General features: G+C 44.9%; 1 protein-coding gene across 4 annotated transcripts in view; it reads right to left on the bottom strand.

Annotated features, from left to right (window-relative positions):
• VCL (vinculin) overlaps positions 1-20,036 on the bottom strand; it is a 100,909-nt gene continuing 80,873 nt past the window's right edge. For 2 of the 4 annotated variants that reach the window (XM_082673850.1, XM_082673851.1), the window contains 8 exons: positions 17,183-17,332; positions 14,907-15,015; positions 13,480-13,782; positions 11,757-11,881; positions 10,228-10,413; positions 4,363-4,566; positions 3,876-3,980; positions 1-1,626 (listed from right to left, as the gene is read on the bottom strand). In XM_082673850.1, the coding sequence (XP_082529976.1) occupies positions 1,480-1,626; positions 3,876-3,980; positions 4,363-4,566; positions 10,228-10,413; positions 11,757-11,881; positions 13,480-13,782; positions 14,907-15,015; positions 17,183-17,332 (1,329 nt within the window). In that variant the 3' untranslated portion in view covers positions 1-1,479. Of the gene's footprint in view, positions 1,627-3,875; positions 3,981-4,362; positions 4,567-6,592; positions 7,039-10,227; positions 10,414-11,756; positions 11,882-13,479; positions 13,783-14,906; positions 15,016-17,182; positions 17,333-20,036 lie in introns of those variants that run through there. The other 2 variants (XM_082673853.1, XM_082673852.1) reach the window with 2 other exon arrangements.

The following is a 20,036-nucleotide window of genomic DNA, read 5'->3' as shown; positions in this document are numbered from 1 at the left end:
GGCAAGGGTTCTTACTCCTTTACTCATCCAGTTCTGGCTTTGGGAAGAAGTATAGTTTCATGTGCTGGGGAATGCTTAGACAGCAGTGGTAAGTACAAGAAAGGAAAAATTGCCTTCTCTCACTTTGCTAATAGGAAACTTACTATGGTGATAATTAAATATTATACCCATTACTCTTTTGAACAACTGTACTTAAGGAGGGAGGGTAGGATGCAAGGGGCTTGGCTGTTGTTGGCTGAGGGAGGTAGGAATCACTGAGGACTGTTTCCCATCGATTCATCCCCAGCAGTGCCAGAATTCCAGTCTGCAAGTACCACCTCCCTTAGGTAGGCAGTGTCCTTCAGACAGGACTGCCTTTCCATTAGACACTCCTGGGGACAAGCACCAATTCTTAGGACTGAATTTCAAAAGGATAAAAACGATCTTTCAAAATTATAGAACAAACATATATCTTTAAAACCTTGTTTAGGAAGGGTGTGGGAAGAATACAAAAGCCAGGACAGGAGACATCATTTGGTTAAAAATTAAATGCAGCATTTCAGCTCAGAAAGAACAATAAGAGCTAAGAATGAATGATAAGGCCTCAGCATAGATCTCTGCAGGCAGTGACAAAGCGTGGAGTGCCTGGGAGTGGCCCTGCTGGGAGGATGGGCAGGGCCACGCCCCGGCCACTCTGCCTCTCCAGTGGCAGAGAGCACCAGGACACACAGTGTGTTCTTGGGATGGCTACCTTGGCAGGCCGAGGCAGGATATGGGACGGAAGGTTTCCCTAGCACAGACATTGCTCTGGAAAGAGGTAAAGACAGAATCACATGATTTGGTGATTTCCTCCTGACAAAGTGAAATTTGGTTTTGTACTGTGGGAAACTAGAAGGATTAAATTGGGGAAGGGCAGGAAGTGAATCCAGGCCCCACATGCTGGGGCTCCCCAGAGGCCACCTTCCCCTGCAACAGTGAAGGTCACTCCTGAAAAGGACCAAGGTAGCACAGCCAGGGAAGGCAGGCAGGGTCAGCAGCAACATGGAAAGCCCAAAAAATTTTGGAGGCACAGTGATTTCCTTAACTGATTTGCCTGGGCCCTGGGTCTTGGGAGCCTGGCGGAAAGAATGGGGAGACGGGGGCAGAAAGGGGACTGTCCTTTAGGGAACAAGCGCAGAACAGGATGTCTGGCTAGTGTTCACTCTTGGATTCTGAGTTTATGTGAAGTCCATGGGCTAGAAACCCCGTCTGCCTATTGGGACAGAGTGTGCACAAGTAAAGCCGTGGTCGAGAATACAGGCTTTATAAGGAGACACATTTCAAAGTGTCCATGACAAGAGTATAAATGTTTTCTAATGTGAAGAGGCCCCATTCCTTTCTGTTATGTCAGGCCAAGATGTGGCTTTCAACCCCCCAGTAATCTTGGGTGGCTCCTGGGACTCCGATCATTTTCATTCTGTTCAGCAGGGGCTTCTGTGTTAGCCAGGTTCAACCAGGTGTCTACTGGTACCAGGGAGTCTTTCTAACCCAGCGCAGTGTAAATCCAGCATCTGTTCGAATTTTGATTGAAGCTGCTTCTGCTTCTCGAACAGTCTCCTTCACAGACTGCATGAGGTTCTGGGCATTGTGAACCAGCATCTCTGTGGCCTGTAAGGAAAGAGGAGCTCTCCATTACTCACAGTCGCTGATGGAGCCCTGCCTCTGAAACAGGCTTAAGCCAGGAATGCAATGCAGTTTACCCTACCTGTACCTGGCATCCCTTGTATTTGTCACATCACTGGTGGTTTATAGCTGGATCACCAAAAAGAACCCAAAACTGGACCATCACTGATTTTATACTGTACCCTTAGGTGGCTTCTAGTGTATACTCCTTTCCTGGTGTTCAAACAAGCCCCTACCTCGGGCTTCTGCAGTCCCCTCTACCTAGAATGCTCTTCCCCCAGGTATCCCATGGCTCACCTCTCACCTCCTTCAGATCCTTGCCCATTTGTCACCTTGCTGAGGCTTTTCCTGCTCACCTTATTTTAAATCACAAACCACCTTCCCAACTCCCAGCATGCCTCATCCTCCAATTCTTTCTTCACTTTTCTCTACAGAACTTACCATCACTAATTGATGTACTGTATGTTTTACCTAGGTTGTTTATCTGATGTTTTATGTAAAATTTAAGTTCCATGAGGGCAGCAATTTTGGTCAGTTTTGTTCTCTGCTGTACCCTAGTGTTACGTCAGTGCCTGTCACGAGGCATTTCATAAACATTTAATTAACACATGAAAAACTAACCAAGTAAACCAACCACCTTATAAATCCATGAAAATCTAAATAAGTAAATCTTGTAAACATACAAAATACAGGACTGAGATCACACTAGTAACTAACTTATCAATCCATTAACTCAGTAATTTTTTTTTTAATTCTTAAATATGTTTGAGCTGTAGACCCTTTGAGGGTTTAATGAAGGCTGTGGATTCTCCCCAGAAAAAACTGCTCACGTGCACAAAATTTGTACATGCAATTTCAGAGGGTTCATGGGCTCTGAGAGGCATAACTATGGACTAGAATTCCCAATCAGTTACTCTTTTCGCTTGGTCAACAAAGAGGCTGAGGCCCAGCGTGATTCGGAGACTTGCCAGCCCAACTCACACAACAGTCAGGATGAGCCTCAAAACTTCTGACTTGCAATCCTGTGTTTCTTCCATTCTACCACACTGTTTCTTTTTTTTTAACTGGAATATTTAATGGAACATAGTAGATACTCCCAAGATACATTTTTGTTGGCTAATTGATTAAATGATAAGGTCGGAAACTCTGAGTCTTACCCTTTCTTCCCTGTTTTTTCTATTTCCTTTTCTTGGGGCAGGAGAGATCACATGACAGGAAATAGCCTAGTGCCCAAACCCTGCCTAGAACACATGGAAGTTAAAGGTTAAAATCCAGTTCCCATGGTTTGGGAGAAGAGAGGGTTATGGTGAGAGCTGTTGAATTAAACCATGGTAGTTAAGGTAGCACTACTGACACCAAGAGAAGTAGCCTCCCTGTTCCTCTAAAGTGCTCCTAACCTCTATCTCCTGGCCCGGACAAGGAGAGGGATTGTGTGTATTTTGTTAACTCCCCTACATAGTATGTAATACAGTGCCACATACATATCCCATTGCATGATGAGCCTTGTCTGAGCAGTTCAACAAAAGATGTGCTACCTTCCATAAGAAGAAATTGTTAAGTCTGGCTCATAGCAGAGACTACTAGAGAAGAAATGAGAGGAAGAGGTGCTCAAATGAGGGCTTTCTGAGAAGACCTGAGCCACGTTCCCAGCAGGCAGGGAGAGAAAAAACTGTGACTGCCGAGATACATACAAGAAACACTTAAGCAAACACTCCCACCATCTTTATTTCATTCTCTGTCAAAGAAACCAAAAGAGAAGCACCTCGTTTGAGATGTCACTTCAGCCTCAGCACAGGCCTAACCACCTCATGCCCCTGAAAAGCCTACACTATTCATCCTCCCTGAGGTACTTATCACCCAGAGAACAAGGAAGCAGAAATTCTCCAGCCAGAAGGATAGAGTGAGCAGGACTGAACAGGCATTGGAGGCCTCGAGAGAGCCAAACCTATTCCAGGGAGGAAAAGAACCAAGTAGAGAGTCCTAACTGCTGCTGATTCACTTAACCTCCCAAGGCCTCAATTTCTCAGCTGTAAAATGACAAGAGTTGCACAAGAGCTTTTTACTTCCCTTTCCAAATTTCTGATGATCTCTCCAACATAGATGCTCTTCTGAGAGAACTGAAGACTCCATCCTACATACTGAATACCCATTTCACAGTTAAAATTTCCTCAAGGCTGAACTGAATTGCTATCAAGTGGAATAGAAGCTGCTGGCGAGAAATCAGAAGCACATACCTGCTCAGACTCCTCGTCGCTTATGTTGGTCCGGCCCAGCATGGTGGCCTTCACCGTGGACAGGATTTTGAGCTGGGTGCTTATGGTTGGGATTCGCTCACATACCTAAAAAGAAAATTTAATTTAGTATGTTTCTTTATTTTTCTTATCCACAAGCTCCCTGAGGATGAGACTTAATTCACCTCTGTATTCTCAGTGGCTGGCATGCAGAAAGCATTCAGTAAATCAGCAGCAGGATTCCAATTGTTTTACCCCTAGGATCAGTATAGTCCTTCTGTCCAGACATGGAAGCATTAAAATTCTTTCATTTGATTCAGAAATAAACTTGCCTGTATCTGTCTTTCCCAAATACACGTGTATTTCCCCTTTCTGCTATTTCTTCCCATTCTAAAGTACCTCCTCCTTGCTCACCCAGTTTTCTCTCTCCTGCTTTTCACCCTACCCCCTGCCCCCCCACCCCCGCCACACACACACTTTTCCTGAGTACCTGTAAGAGGTTGGTTCTAATCCGCTTATCTGTGCACTGCTTGGCAACCTCCTTGGCCAACCGAGTCACCTCATCTGAGGCCTTGGCTATGTCCTTGGCACACTGAATCAGTGCCCGCTTGGTACCGCTGCCCCCTCTGACCAGCCGAGACATCTCAGCCATCAGCAGAGCCATGCGCTTGGCTGCTGCAATGATGTCATTGCCCTAGAGAGAAGCAAGATACAGTGTGAGCTCAGCCCATACTCTGGCCAAGTTAGGGAAGGAAGTAGAAGCACGGAGAAGAGAGGAGGGAGCCTGCTGCTCTAGCAGCCCTCTGGAGGGGTGAGAAGAAGGTATACAGACTATTCTTGAGTGATATAGATACAGCACAGGAGAAATAAACAGAAGAGTGAGCCAGGGTACTCACCCCAGTACTCAGTGAGAGACAGAGAGAGAGAGAGAGAGAGAGATCACCGGACCAAAAAAGGAAGACTTGGATATTAATCTGAAAGGGCAACATGTGAGCCCCAGGCATAGCACTAAACAAGCATTTCAGCATTTCCAGGTTAATCATGTCAATAAATTGGGGATGGGCCCAAGAAGTTGGTTAAACAGGCATTTTCCTTTCTGTGGGGGGAAAGCAGTACAGCTGGCCTGAAGGGAAAAATACAGATGAGCCTTTCCAGATGCTGAAATCATCCTCTTTATCCTTACCCTTGTTACAAACAGCAGCCAATGATTGTCGCTGCTGAACTAGAATTTAAACCAAGTAACTATCAGCCTTGGTGAAAAAAAATTTTTTCTGACCTAAGTCTGCTCCTGCCCTCCCTCTACTGCCTCTTGTTTGTACTCTCAGCCTAAAGGAACATATTATTTTAATTTTTCACATTTAAAAAGGCCAAGAATCAATTCTTCAGTCCTCTCAGCTAAGTGGCTTCAATTAAAGAAACCTTCACAGTTAAGAGGATGCCGGGGGAGGCGTTGGGAAAATAAAAATCGTGAGTCAAGCCGTAAATGTAACCCTCACTCCAACTAACAGCAGTTTATCTTACACTGGGCATTTTGGTTCATTAAAACCCTCATGGGTCATAATAAGGAAATGTACAAGTAATTTACTTTATGCCTTCAAAAGGCTGATATTTTGGCTGATAACAACCAAAAATAACAAATGCAATGTTCAAAACTACCTAAAAGGCCAGGCTCTACACATTTTTCCCCTCATGCTTTACAATTTCTAGACAATGCAGTGAGACATACACAAACCATGCCACTGCAGGGTGCTCTGTGAGAAACCTCCACAGGCACCGTGACGTGGCTGATCTTTTACGGTGGAGGGTGTATAACATCTTGGGCAGCAGTTGAGGCCAGAGAGAACACAGGCATGGGAAGAACTCATGAGAATAGGGGTATGTTAGACAAGGCTGGCTGGGCCCACCTCTTCCAGTGCAGACCTGGGATCATTCCAGGATTTCATGACCTTGGTTAGAGGACAGTGTAGTGCCAGGGTTAGTTATTTATTACCCATCGCTCTTCAAACCCTTTCTTCTTGCAACATGCCACCTTCAAAGGGAAAAAAGTGATTGCCCCCATCCCCCACTCCCTAAGGCCAAAGCTCCGTTGGTTCCTGTCCTGCAGACTTGAGCGCTATCTGATCCCAACTCACACCCCCTCTCCCACTGAAACCCCTGAACAAGCCAGTCAGTGAAGCCCCCTTCCCCGTGGGCTCCCATGAAGGGAGCATCTGCCCCACAGCATCTGCCCCACAGCCAAGTGCAGGACAGCAAGCAGCCCTCCCCAGAAACACTCCTCACGCTGATCAACTCTGCCTGAGCCAACAGTGAGAGGTCAGCGGGGAGGGGGCATAGGTGGGGGACAGGCAAAGTCCAGTGATCAGGCCAGATGACCTCTTAATGGTCTACAATGATTCCTGACCTGAAAGTCACTGAGAGGCATCCACGGCTTCCCAAGGGGTTTAAGGTTCCAATATGGGCCACAAGGTCAGTAAGAAAAGGAATCCTTTCAAAAAGTGACCCCATCTCTAACTCCCAAACATAAATGCAATCCAGTTAATCTGGCATTAGCAGACCTATCAAACTTGTGAAGCCAGTCCTAACAACAAGGTGCAGACAGACAGATGCCCGCCCGGCTCAGACTCACAGGACCCGCACAGATCATGAGTGATGCAATGTGTCAAGGCTGCACATGGCCAGATGCATATGGAGCAGCCCCAGCTGGGGGCGCTAATCAGTACCTTACTAGACCACTTGGTAGCTTCCCGATGCAATGACTGAGCCGCTGCCAGAATGGGCTGGTTGACCGGCTGACTGGATGGCATTAACAGCAGCTCAGGTTCGTAATCGTCTTCCATGTCAGGGGGGACAGGGGACCCAACAGCGTCAGCCGCATCTGCCTCAGCTACAGCACTTATACCCACCTTAGCGGCTGGGTTACCCGGCTTTGTCGATGGCAGGAAGGGTGAGAAATAGGGACAGTGTTAGTAAGAGCAGTAGGGCTTGGGCAACTGAGCTTCAGCCGGTTTAGTAACCAAAGTTTGCCTAGGATGGGAAAGAAAATGGATACTCTCCAGGAGTCAGATGAACCAAGCTCCACAGAAGGGGGAATTCTCAGCCTCCGGCACCGGCCTTGTTCACAGTAAAGGAAAGACGCTTACGCCAGTAGCAAACGGTTTCCAGAGAACTATTTATACAAAGAAAGAAAGTGGCATTCCTTTTGTATACACTTACTACCAAAGAGTAATTCTCAGGTCAGAACATTTTTGAGAAGCCAAACAATAGTAACTTATTAACTTTAAAAGGAATCCAGAGGGAAAATGTAAGTGGAACCACACAAGTTGCTTTCAACAGAACAATGTGAACAACTGCTGGCTCATATGAACGCTGTTCTACAGCTTCCAGGAAACAGAAAGTGTCTTGGGTCAGCTCTGCAGCTGCCAGACACAGATTATTTCCTTCAGGGGTTAAAACTTCCAGAATTGAAAATGATAAATTTGAGGCAACAGATATCAAACCAGGAAAGAGGCAAGAAAAACACAATGGTGAGTGAAGAGGACTTATCAAATACCCCACAATCACCCAGCTAGAAGGAGCCTCAAGAAGACATCTCATCCAGCAACCACCTTAGGGAAAACCCACACTTCAGAGCAGCTCTCCCTAAGGTCTACAGAGACAACACTTCACAATTTCACATTGCATCCATAACTAGCCGACTAAGAAAGCTGTTCTTCGGGTACACCCTGAATCTCTCCAGTTGCACTTACCCCAAACTCAATTTATTGATATTTCACAGATAAGATAACACATGGACTTGTCAACTGACCAAAGCAGAGTTCAGAGGAGCTCAAAACTGGTGCCCATGAGAAAACAGGACCCGTGATGGGGGAGAGAATTAATTTAATACCAGGGATGGGCATTCTGAAAGGCCAGGAAGGAAGCAAGAGAGATCTGATGCTGAAAATAGGCTAAGGGGGAAAGAGAATGAAAGGAATTGCCCCAATGAAGCCGAACCACTTATAAAGAATGGCAAACACAGGTTCTTTATATCAAACATCTCTAACCAAGAGGAAGTAAGAGTTTGTGTGGAATTTTATTTGAGGTTGCTACAACTCCTGAAAGTCTTAATCCGCACAGGAAGCCTGCCTCCAAACACTGACTATTAAGTTGGAGGATTCAGGGCCAACAAGGGGTTTGGGTACCTTCTAAATCCTTTCACCTAAACTGTCTCAACCAGGACTCAACTCACCCCCATTCCTTAGAGGAGAGGCCAGCCCACTTCTGCTGGGGTTCAGAGTCCCAAAGTACAAAGCAGACCGACAGATACACAAACACATACCACCATCCGTCCTCCCTAAACACATGGTTCAAATAGCTCCTGACTTCACACAGCTCAAAGTCAGCAATCCCCAGATGCTCCAAACCTCCAGAGACAGTCAGACCTACGGATTTTTGGCAACAAATGGCAGAGTGGGATAAACATGTAGGCCAATGCTGTCTGCCCCTTAAGTTTTATGTTTGTCTTTAAATTCATGTATATTTTGTGTTCCACTGCACAATGTATCTGTTATTTTTTTTAAGTTCAAAAGTACATTTATTTAAAATGTGGGCAAGATATCAATATAAAAGAAAAGAGTGTAAGAAATAAAGATTTGAAATGTTTTGTACTTTTATTTTTAACATCCATAACTTAGAGTGTATCTGGGTTTATAAAGAAATTTAAATTTTCCTTAGGGAATTCCCTGGCGGTCCAGTGGTTAGGACTCGGCACTTTCAATGCCGGGTGCCCAGGTGCAATCCCTGGTCAGGGAACTAAAATCCCGCAAGCTGCGTGGCACGGCCAAACAAACAAATAAATATGTTCTTTAAAATCTTTGAGTAGGGCTTCCCTGGTGGTGCAGTGGTTGAGAGTCTGCCTGCCGATGCGGAGGACGCGGGTTCGTGCCCCGGTCCGGGAAGATCCCACATGCCGCTGAGCAGCTGGGCCCGTGAGCCATGGCCGCTGAGCCTGCGCGTCCGGAGCCTGTGCTCCGCAGCGGGAGAGGCCACAGCAGTGAGAGGCCCGCGTACCGCAAAAAAAAAAAAAAAAAAAAAAAATCTTTGAGTAAAACCAACCTTCACTATCACCCCCACCCCACTCCCCATGTGCACTGGGACTCTGCTAATGGTCCCAGGGGTGTGCATGCCCCAGCTAGAGAGAGATGATTATAAGTGATTCCACGGGTCAGGTCCAACACCAGCAAGGTCACCATTCCTTCTTGGAACCTGGGCTCACAGCTAACAGTGCAGAAAAATACAGAGTTAAAAAACCAAGGTAGGGCTTCCCTGGTGGCGCAATGGTTGAGCGTCTGCCTGCCGATGCAGGGGACACGGGTTCGTGCCCTGGTCTGGGAAGATCCCACATGCCGCGGAGCGGCTGGGCCCGTGAGCCATGGCCGCTGAGCCTGCGCGTCCGGAGCCTGTGCTCCGCAATGGGAGAGGCCACAGCAGTGAGAGGCCTGCGTACCGGAAAAAAACAACCAACCAAACAAACCAAGGTCAAATTCCCAGCCTGAAAAAACCCAAGATCAGCTGCATGTGCAGGAGGTCCCTGGGGAACTACATTCAATACAAGAGCTTGAGGTGGCTGAAGGTGTGAAATGAACAAAGTCCAATAGATGTTGGGAATAAAGATGTAGGTTCATGGTAGAAACAGTTTAGAACTGACTTCGAACCACCTTCCACTGCAGGGTTAACAATAATATTTAGCTCTTGTCTAGAAAAGCTACCACTCACTTTTCATCATTCATGAGGCATGACTGCTGCAGCATCCAAATTTTCACCAACCATGTTAATATTTACACTTCCAGATTGTTTAGTAGGAGTTAGCCTGGAGCTGTCTTGAGTTGAGGGGTAAGATGATTCTGAGAAAGGGAAAAAGCACATGGCTTCTAAGACACCAATCTACCTGCTTCTATGAGAAAAGAGAAGGAAAATGCAAATATTTCATGTAGCTATAGCAGAGCCTACAGAAGACTGTGCCATGTTTGCAGTGTGGATAATTAGCACGAGAGCATCTAAAAACATTCAGTGACCCCAAGAAAGAAGAGCAATTTCTAAGAGACCAAATGTCCAGCATCAGGGCAGCTGACACTCTAGAGGACAGAAAGAAAAGAACTTTCATCTCTAACTAAGGTATCCTAGCTCTCACTTTAGCTGCTAGAAGGAGAAACCATCAAGTGCCAGAAACATCTCACTAAACCACAAGAAAGAAGAGGATTGTGCTATTGGCAATAACAGGAACCAAAGCAGAGAGAGGGTGATTTTCCAAATAGACTTCCTGGGCTGTGTACATGGCTCTTCATCCTTTCTCAGCAAGAAGAGCTTCATTACTTACCTTACTGGACCATTTGCGAGCTTCATCATGGAGCTGCCTGGCAGCCATCATCATTGGCTGGTTAATCACCTCCCCAGCTTTCTGCTCAGGGAACTCTTCATCCTTCTCCTCTGGTGGTGGGGGCCTGGGAGGAGGGACCTCACCCTCAGGCAGAGGTGGTTTGGGAGGAGCAAGCTCATCTGTCAGCTAAGAAAGAATTACCAGGTTGTAAGTAAAGCTCTAGGAACTACTCCCCACCAGAATTCTTTCCTTTCCTTTAAAAAGCATCCCCAAAAAAGCCACCCACATTCACTCCATTTAAGACCATCCACACTGATCATAAGGACCACCTGTTTCAATCTCAACAGAAGCATATTTTCTTCCTTTTTTCTCCACAAAAAGTTAGCACCTACTGTTTTGGACATATCCCAGGGAGGCACGCACAGCCCTACTGGGCCAAGGATCCTCAAACGAGATCTAAGTTCTGGTCCTGACTCTGTTGACGGGCAGCTGCATAAGCAACAACTTCTCCCCTGGGCCTTGGGTTTCTCAAAGGGTTTATCAGTGAGGAATATCTAGACCAAATGACCTCTAAGTTCTTGATTCCAAATGTCAGGACTCTATTGATCACATAAGAATCCATGCCCCAGAATAGCCCTCCCTAGCCACCCACCAACAGCCCAGCTGAAAAGAATCAAGTCAAATCAAAAAAGAAGCGTTGAAGGCTAGGGAAGCACTGTTCATTAGCTATGGGCACAGTGACCCAATTTTGTCCTCAACAAACTTAGAAACTTAAATATGGAAAAGTAAATTTGGGATATTAAATATGGGAAAGTATATCAGGGACAGTAAATCAAATTATTGCCTTGATAAGCTATTCCCAAGGACAAGCTATTTCCAATACTGTCAGAGAAAATGTCTAAAAATAATGACTATTTCTGATTCTAGGATTTGTATCTGCAAGCTATTGCTCAGCTTTCCTCCCCCTAAACCATTTACCTATGGAAGAAAAAATTCATGGTACTTTCTGGGGCATCAAAAGATTTAAAATTATAGTTAGGGAAAAATTAACTTTTTTTTAAAAAAAAGGATTTTATTACTTTTGCTACTAAAAAAAGTCAAATGAAGGAAAGAAGAATGTACACAAGAGTCTAACCACCTCAGGTTTGTCATCATCAACTGGGAACACATAAATTCTCACCACAAACTGTGCAGATTATTTTCCCACTCCTCACTAACTTGCCCCACTAACTAACTCATCACTCATCACATCCACACTTACCACAGCCAGCTCCTCTGCTCCAGTCACTTCCCATTAGAGCAGGCCAACACCAAAGACCCCCACTTACCCAGCACACGCCATGCATAAGCACTCGGTTAATACCCCGCCAGATTCAAGAATGAAAGTCGAGTTGTGCCTCTGACTGAGCTTCAAGTAAAAGTTAAACAAAGCTACCTAGTGACCGAGGCTCCAGAACAGCCTACCTCTCTCTTGCTACAGTCCCGACACCCTGCTGCTCAATTCTCCCAAACTCTCTGAATCTACTTACTCGGAGCTGTTCAAGGTCTGGCGGAGGAGGCGGGAAGTCAGGCTCCTGAGGTTGGAAGGCTTCTCTGACCTTGGCCACTGCTCCCAGGATCCGGTATCCCGAGTCCAGGAAGCTCTTTTGCAGGCCTAAACACAGACACCCTCACTTTCAGTTGGGTAGGTCAGTGCCCTGGAGCACTGTCTGTCCAGCAGAAGAACTGGTTTCCAGTAACAAAAGCTGGATATGAAGCTGCCAGTAAGCAGCACAGGCAGTGACTGAAGGGGAAGGGAGGTAAGAGCCAGGCAGATGCCCTGAGGCCTGCAAAGAGTCAAAAGTGGCACAAACCAGCTGATCCCTGTAGTGCTCAGGGCGCCTTCTTGCCTGTACAGCTAACAAGTACTCAGCACGTTGCCGGGCCAGGAACACTTTGGGCTCAGGTGGTGCTCATCACCTCTCATGATAAAGCAGTCGAGAGATAAGCCTGCCCCACTCAGAACAGGGGAGATGTCAAGTTTCAGATGGGGCACACATTCCCTGGAGTACTTCTCACCTTTCTCCCTACTCCTTTGCTCCACTTGGCATTCAGCATATTAACCCCTACATTGAGCTGCTGCTACTGTGTCCAGTCACCCAGAATTAAAGGAATCTACTCAAACCATTAGAAACTCCAATTAGGAAACTGAGCACATCTTCAGTGATGGTGGGTTGAGAAAACCAGAAAGATTTTACCTGGGCTAGGGACGAACAGGGCAGCCCCTCCTTCCCATTCTCTCACACTGAGTGGATTCTACTCATAGAAGAGGCTAGAAACACTAGAGGCTCACAGGAGGAAGGAATTCAGATGTTTCCAACCAAAAAGGAGTGGTTACATCTTTAGCAGTAATGAAAATATGATCAAAATTCAGCTAAAGAAAACACAAACTCTTTGTTGTAGGATCAAGATCAAGACCTAGGAGACCCACAGGTTAACTTAGGCTTTCCAGATTTGACAGAAATAATGAATGTTGTCCAGAGAAAAAGCATTTTAAGAAAAGCAGAAGGTATGCCAGTTACATAAGCTAAATGGTTGATAAATTGGTTATTATGCATCTTTTGAGAAATTTCCAAAATAATGACTAAACAGGACCAGGAATTATTTAATCAGACATTAAGAAAGCACAGAGAGACTTCCCTGGTGGTGCAGTGGTTAAGAATCCGCCTGCGGACACAGGTTCAATCCCTGGTCCGGGAAGATCCCACATGTCACGGAGCAACTAAGCCCGTGCGCCACAACTACTGAGCCTGCGCTCTAGAGCCCACAAGCCACAACTACTGAGCCCGCGAGCCACAACTAGTGAAGCCCGCGTGCCTAGAGCCCATACTCCACAACAACAGAAGCCACAGCAATGTGAAGCCCACATACCGCGATGAAGAGTAGCCCCCGGTCGCCGCAACTAGAGAAAGCCCACACACAGCAAGGAAGACCCAACGCAGCCAGAAACAAATAAAAAATAAAATTAAAAAAAAAAGCACAGGGAAGTTGGTCCAGAGAAACTAATTTACAATAACCCTGCCAATATTGCAGAAAATATTCTGTCCAACATATTTTGAACAGAGAAAGCTTAATATACTATCCTCAAACTAAGTATCTGTAGTTTTTGCTCCCAGGTTGTGTCATGGTTGTGGGGTGCATCTTCTCTCCCCACCCTGTCAGCTTCCTGAATTAACCTCTCAGCTGAGGTGAACCACACCATGCATTGCTTACCAGGGTCAGAAATGTTTCCTGCCACAGCCTTTGCATCCACCACCATTGGGGAGATGGTTTTGCTCAATTCGTCAGAGGCGGCTTTCACGGCCTCTCGGAACTTGGGATCCTCAGAGTTCTCCACCTCCCTCTTAGCAACCAGCAGGATCCGGTTGGCCCGACGAGCAATGCTGGTTGCCCCAGCGACCAGCATCTGAGGCTGAATATTGGCCATGGCGACTTTACACTTGTCCAGGTCTTTTTTAATTGCTTCTTCGGAAGCATCCAACAGAGATTTGGTGTCAATGGCTTCGTCCACCAGCCCTGTCCGGAGAACAGAAATGGAATTTAGTTTCTATTTTAGAAGAAGAGAGACTCCAAAACCCTGTTGTCCACTCAAATTTCTCACGTGAAAGTACAACACCCATAATTCTCACCTTCAGCTCAAAACCCTTCTTACACAATCAAAAGCTTCCAGGTGATCACCATTGTAAAAAAAAAAAAGTGAGAATGTAGCCCAGGAGGCCATACAGACTCACAGCATTTATACCAACCGTGGTCACCAGCCTTCTTGTATCTACCACAGACAACCAGAAACGCTTTGACATCAGGAGGAAACAAGGATTGCGTCTGAAACCTTCACCGCATCAGCACCACATTATCTGTTAACAGTATTTTCTCCCTTCCCGTCTCACTCCCCAGCCATCTGTTGCTTATTGGCAGCTTGCAGTGCCCAAGATGAGCCACGCAGAGGATTCCAATAACCCTAACAGCCTGTTTCTTGTTTCTGTTACCTCTCTTCAGACACCTCAGGAGCTCCACTTTCATCTCTGGCTGCTATGGACCCCTGTCCCAGCAGGTTCTGCAGGGAAGCCGAAGAGCCTACATTCCTCATCTCTTCCTCTCCCATCCCTCCCTCCAAAGAGAATGAAGAAGATTCAGAGGTGCCACCTCTATCGCACAGACACAGGTTTGTCAGTTGTTGGTTTCTCCTTTTTTTAAAAAAAAAACTACGTAGTTGATAAGTTGGAGGAAACTCTGAGACAAGTTGTATTAAATGGTAGCTATTGTGGTTCCTTGAAATGTGAACCTGCTGAAAATGACAGGGACACTTACTGTATCCACAAACACCGCCTCTCAGCCTCTGAAACCAAACTCTGGCTCAGACAGAGAAAAGACACTATTCAGAGAAGATAGGAGCTGTAACAATAAACATCACACCGGGAGGGCCACATTAAAATCAAAGAGACTCAAAGAGTCTCTCTTCGGACAAAGTTGCAAGGCTTGAATGAGAAGCCGCTGCTGCTCAGCGGCCTTAATCAGGGCCAAGTACACTGTCGAGCACATGACGGTCCCTTTATCCAATTACAGCTGAGTAACATAACTGGTCCTGTTTGAGTTTCTCAGTCTCATGGATCAGACAGGAAGAATTTTGCACACAACTCTACCTGTCATTTTTTCAACATTATCGATCCACTGGTTCTTCATGGTCTCAAAATGTTCATAAGCAGCTTGATTTCCGGGATTCCTAAGTAAGATGCGAGCTGCTGAGACGACCTGGCAATGACAAAACAACCTTTAAACACCACTCAAATATAAACCTTCAGCAAAGCTTCCCCCTCTTTACCTACAGGTGGCACTATAAGGCCAAAAATCGGTGAGTCTCTTTTCAGACCAAGCACTTTAGTTTGGTCTCATAAACAGCTCCCCAGAATGGGCCCTCACAAAAGATTTTACAGTTAACAGCCTGATTTTAAGAAGGTAATAAAGTGACAAAGTAAACGGGTGTTTGCTTGATACTTCTGAACATATACAAAACGGACAGATACTTAAGCCTCATCTTAAAAAGCACCATTAAGTTCATACGATTCAACTTTATATATAGTGCATATTAAAAAATATATATATGTATATAAAATTCATTAAATTCTACCACACTGTTAAACAGAAAGGGCATGCCATCCTGTGAAATTTTCAACATCTTAATATCTACTTATCCTCTTTTTATGATAGCAGCTCTTAAGTAAAAGTTCTATCTCTTAAAAAAAAAAAGCACCATTAAGAATGATACTAAAGATTACTTAAAACAGATTTATAAATATTTATTAAAAATAACTGTCGGACTTTCCTGGTGGCGCAGTGGTTAAGAATCCACCTGCCAATGCAGGGGACACGGGTTTGATCTCAGGTCTGGGAAGATCCCACATGCCGCAGGGCAACTAAGCCCATGTGCCACAACTACAGAGCCTGCACTCTAGAGCCCGCGAGCCACAACTACTGAGCCCACGTGCCACAACTACTGAAACCCGCACGCCTAGAGCCCGTGCTCCGCAACAAGAGAAGCCACCGCAACGAGAAGCCCACGCACCGCAACGAAGAGTAGCCCCCACTCACCACAACTAGAGAAAGCCAGCGTGCAGCAACGAAGACCCAATGCAGCCAATAAATAAATAAATAAATAAATGTTCCTTTAAATAATAACAACTGTCTACAGTTAACAAAGTGCTTTCACATCCACTGTCTTACTAAATCCTCACAACAAGCCTGTGAGAGAGAAAGGACAGTAATTTCTCCACTTCACAGCTGCAAAAACCAAGACGCAGAAAATTTAAGTGACTTGCTCAAGAGCTCCCAGCTAGTCAGTTGCAGCACTTGGGGAAGGAACTAACATTTACTGAGTATTTGATAAGTTATAGGCTGCACAAGCATCTTCTTAATCCTCAGAACAATCCACTAGGAAGGAATTATCTCCATTTTACACAAGGAAACTCAAAGTGACAGAGGATTCGAATCCAGATCTGTCTCCAAAGTCCTTGCTCTTTCCATAGTTAGTGTCTTAAGCCTAGTGCTGTTTCTGTTTTTTCAGAAATCTCAGTTTTATAGAGAAATCCTACGTTTTATGTTCTATGTTTTATGGAAATTTTTAAGGAAAGTTAGACATGTTCATATTTTATGGACTTTTTTTTAAAAAGCTAGACAAGTATGATTTTTCAAGAGAATCTAACTTGTTAACATGCCACATTGGCAAAAGTTGAACAATTAAGAGACAAGCTTATTTCCCCTGTCTCTGCCTACAAGCTCCCCACCAAATCTAGTATCATAGATTTCTAAAGCCCAGACAGTTCCTAATGTACCACAGGCACTCAAGAAATATCTGCTGAATAAATGAATGAAAAGATAATGAATTTTCTGTAATTTTATTGGAAGAAAAAAATGCACAAACATCACACTAAACGATGTTGAAGAGATCTTTTAAGAACATCTATCATGTACTAGAACTTTAATTCCTGTCCAAGTTGTTTTCTTTTGTTCCCACTCTTCCAATATTCTGTTTACAGTACATTAGCTACATCTTGGTTATATAATTAAATAAAAAAGAAAAATTATGGCCACATCTAAAATTTTTAAAATACCATCAAAGAGATGTGGGGAAAGGCATAAGCTCTAAAATCAAAATAAACTAACCTCCCAAGATTATTGAATTTTTCCCTAATTATGCATGGGAGGGGGGTGCTTTACTAGTTTTTTCTACTTTCAAAACTAATCATGATCACTGTAAAAAAATTCGAACAATATAAAAATGATTTAGACATTAAGGGTATGTGTGGATTCTTTCATGATATTTTATAGTAAGTGTTCAAAAATGTATAGAAACTGTTCTGTAACTAACCTTCTTTACTCAATATGGTGTGTACTGACATGATGAAGGGGGAGTGAAACCCACCTGGGGTGTGAGTTCTCGGGCTGTCTTCACTGAGGCCTGAATGCCTTCCACCGTTGATTTATTAGCAGTTCCAACAGCAGCCGCCTTCTCTGCCGTGGCCCCAAGCCTTCCTGAATGGTTTTCAAAGTTAGCTGCCCTCTCATCAAATACCTTGAGGAACAAACAAAGACATTAAGAAAATTTATTGCAATAAAATGGGTCAGGCAGCCTAAGAAAAAGTCTCTCTTTAAGCAGAGGCAGCAACTGCTTCAGCAAAGACTTTACAAGTTAATAAGACAACAGTCACATCGAGTCTTGGCCTTGCCGTATCTCCTCAGAGGTTTGGCCATAAGCATCACATGCATCCAGGCAAGTGCACACACACCGTTGAATTTCAGCGCAGTCAATGCTTACCAGGTGCAAACAGGACGTACAGTGCTGTGCAGTCTGCAATAAGGAGTTCACAGAATCCAAAGACTTAAATAATCCCTGTTCACAAAAGGCTTATCCCCTAGTTTGAAGAGTATAGAAAAACCTACTCCAGGTTCCAGTGCAGGTGGCTGGATGCATTAAAGGCCAAGAATATCCAGAGTCCTAACCAGAGCTCCAGCCTCCTCAGGGCAGCTTCCCTCACATATCCCATTACCATTAATGTTGTAAAAGCTCTGCCCCTGACCTCCATGGGAAAAATGATAGCTGGTGCTCACACCCACGCCTGACACAAGGGTAAGGATGGCTGACTTCCATCACCCCAAATGCAAAACCATCTACTGAATTGTTCATTCAGTTCACATATTGTTAAAAAGTTAACTTCTTCTTCGACATGGATATTATGCAAGGTCACATACCACGAAGGGGACAATTTAACTTAGACATGAAAGTTCTTCTGTCATTTGTTTGGATCACATTATTAGAATTGATGCTTGAGGCAAGGTATATCCAACAGCCCTGGGTGAGCTTTATATTATACACAGAGCACATTAGGAACTGCCTGGCAGAATCTACCCTCTTCTTTGCCTCCTCCTGGAGGTCTACCTGCCCCTACTTGGAGACAAGTTCTGGCTCCCAGCAGACAATCTCTGAAGGTCTCCTGGTCCAACAACAGGCTCCAGTCTCATTGCCAGGGTTCTATGTTTATGCACGCAAGTCTCTTCCCCATTCTGACCTCTTGTTTGGATTCAGCCAGCTGGGTTCTTGCCATTTAATGCTCAGGATCTCTTCCTAAATCTCTAGCCCCCTGGTCCTCTTCTCCTGGCCTCAGTCCTTGTTTCTCTCCTTGGCTGGTCTCCCACTCTGAATCTATAAGGCTTTGCCAACTTTGGTTCACCATCTCAACCCCAGTCTATGTCAGCTGCTCCCTCTGATTTACCCAACTGCTTAGCTTGCTTTTCTTGTCACTCAACCAAACTGTACTGAGCACCTACTATGTGCCAGGCCCTGGAACAGGTGCTGAAGATACAAAGATGAATAAGACATAATTTCTGCATCTCAAGGATCTCACATCCTAGCAGGGTTAAAAAGGCCCATAAACAGATACCTACAATAGTTGTGTGCTATGTGCAATAATAAAACTAAGCATTGATACTTGGGAGGAAAAAGTAAGGCACTTAGACTATCCAGGAAGTAAAGGATACTAGAATAAAGGATAAACAGAAATTAGCCAAAAGAGATAAGGGGACAATAATTAGGTAGAGAGACAGAAAGAACAAAGACATGGAGAAAAGAAAGGACAGAGTACGCAGGAAACTATAAGCAATGAGGTATTGCTGGGGCATGAACTCAGAGGTGGGGTTTGGGGGAAACAGGGGTAGAGGGAGTATTAGAAGCCAGATCACAGAGCTCTGGCTTTCTCCTATGTGAAAAGGAAGGGCCACTGAAAGGCTTAAGCAGGAAAATATCAGGGTCAGATCTGTATTTTTATTTTATTCATGCCCTAGTGATGGATTCAAAGACCAGTCTCAGCTGTGTAGTTATAAAGGCAGCAGGGAACAAGGATCAGAACTAGAGCCGTGGCAACATGAATAGAAATTAGAGAGAATTCAAGACGTATTTGTGAGATCAAATTAGCTTGTCTTGCTTTATAGATGTGGGAAGATGAAGGGAAGAGTCAGTGGCGACTCACAAATTTCCAGCTGGAAGAAAACAGGAGGACAACACATGCTGAGGTACCCATGCAGCATCTAGGTAGAGATTACCAGCAGACAGTTTTGTCTGCTCATCAGACACTCAGATGTCTGGAATGAAAACACAGCACATCACCCCAGCCTAAGGGGACCATGAGTTGAACTGCCCAGTAACCTAGGCTAGAGAAAGAAAATGGGGGTCATTAGCAAATAAGAATAACATAAACGTCTGCTCACCAGTTCTACATTGTCTTGGGTGCCTGACCCAATCCTTTCTCCTTCACTACCAATACCATAGAAGATGGAAAACCAAATACTTGCTTTCCTAGATTCCTTTGCAGTGAGGTAGCCATGTGACAGCATTCTAGCCAATGAGACATACACAAAAGTCTCCTGGAGGATTTCTGGGTGAGCGTTTACTTTCATTTATTCAGCACCAAGGATGTGTCAGACATTGTTCTAAGAAATGGGAATAAAGTAATGACAAAACAAAATCCCTGCCCACATGGAGCTTTCATGCTAACGTGAGGAAAACGAGGTAAATATGTAAGTGTTGATAAACACGAAGGAGAAATGTAGGATGTGGAGATTAGGGAATTTCTTGGGATGGGCTTGGGGTGGGGTTGCGATCTTAGGTGGTGACCCCAAAGTGACATTTCAGTAGAGAGCTGAGGAAAGTGAGCGAACAATTATGCAGTTATCTGTGGGAGGACCAGAGAGAACAACAGCAAGGGCCCCAAGGTTAGAACATA

Source organism: Grampus griseus (genome assembly GCF_964374135.1).
Source record: "Grampus griseus genome assembly, chromosome: 16".
NCBI lineage: Eukaryota > Metazoa > Chordata > Mammalia > Artiodactyla > Delphinidae > Grampus > Grampus griseus.
This window is presented reverse-complemented; position numbering and strand designations above follow the sequence as displayed.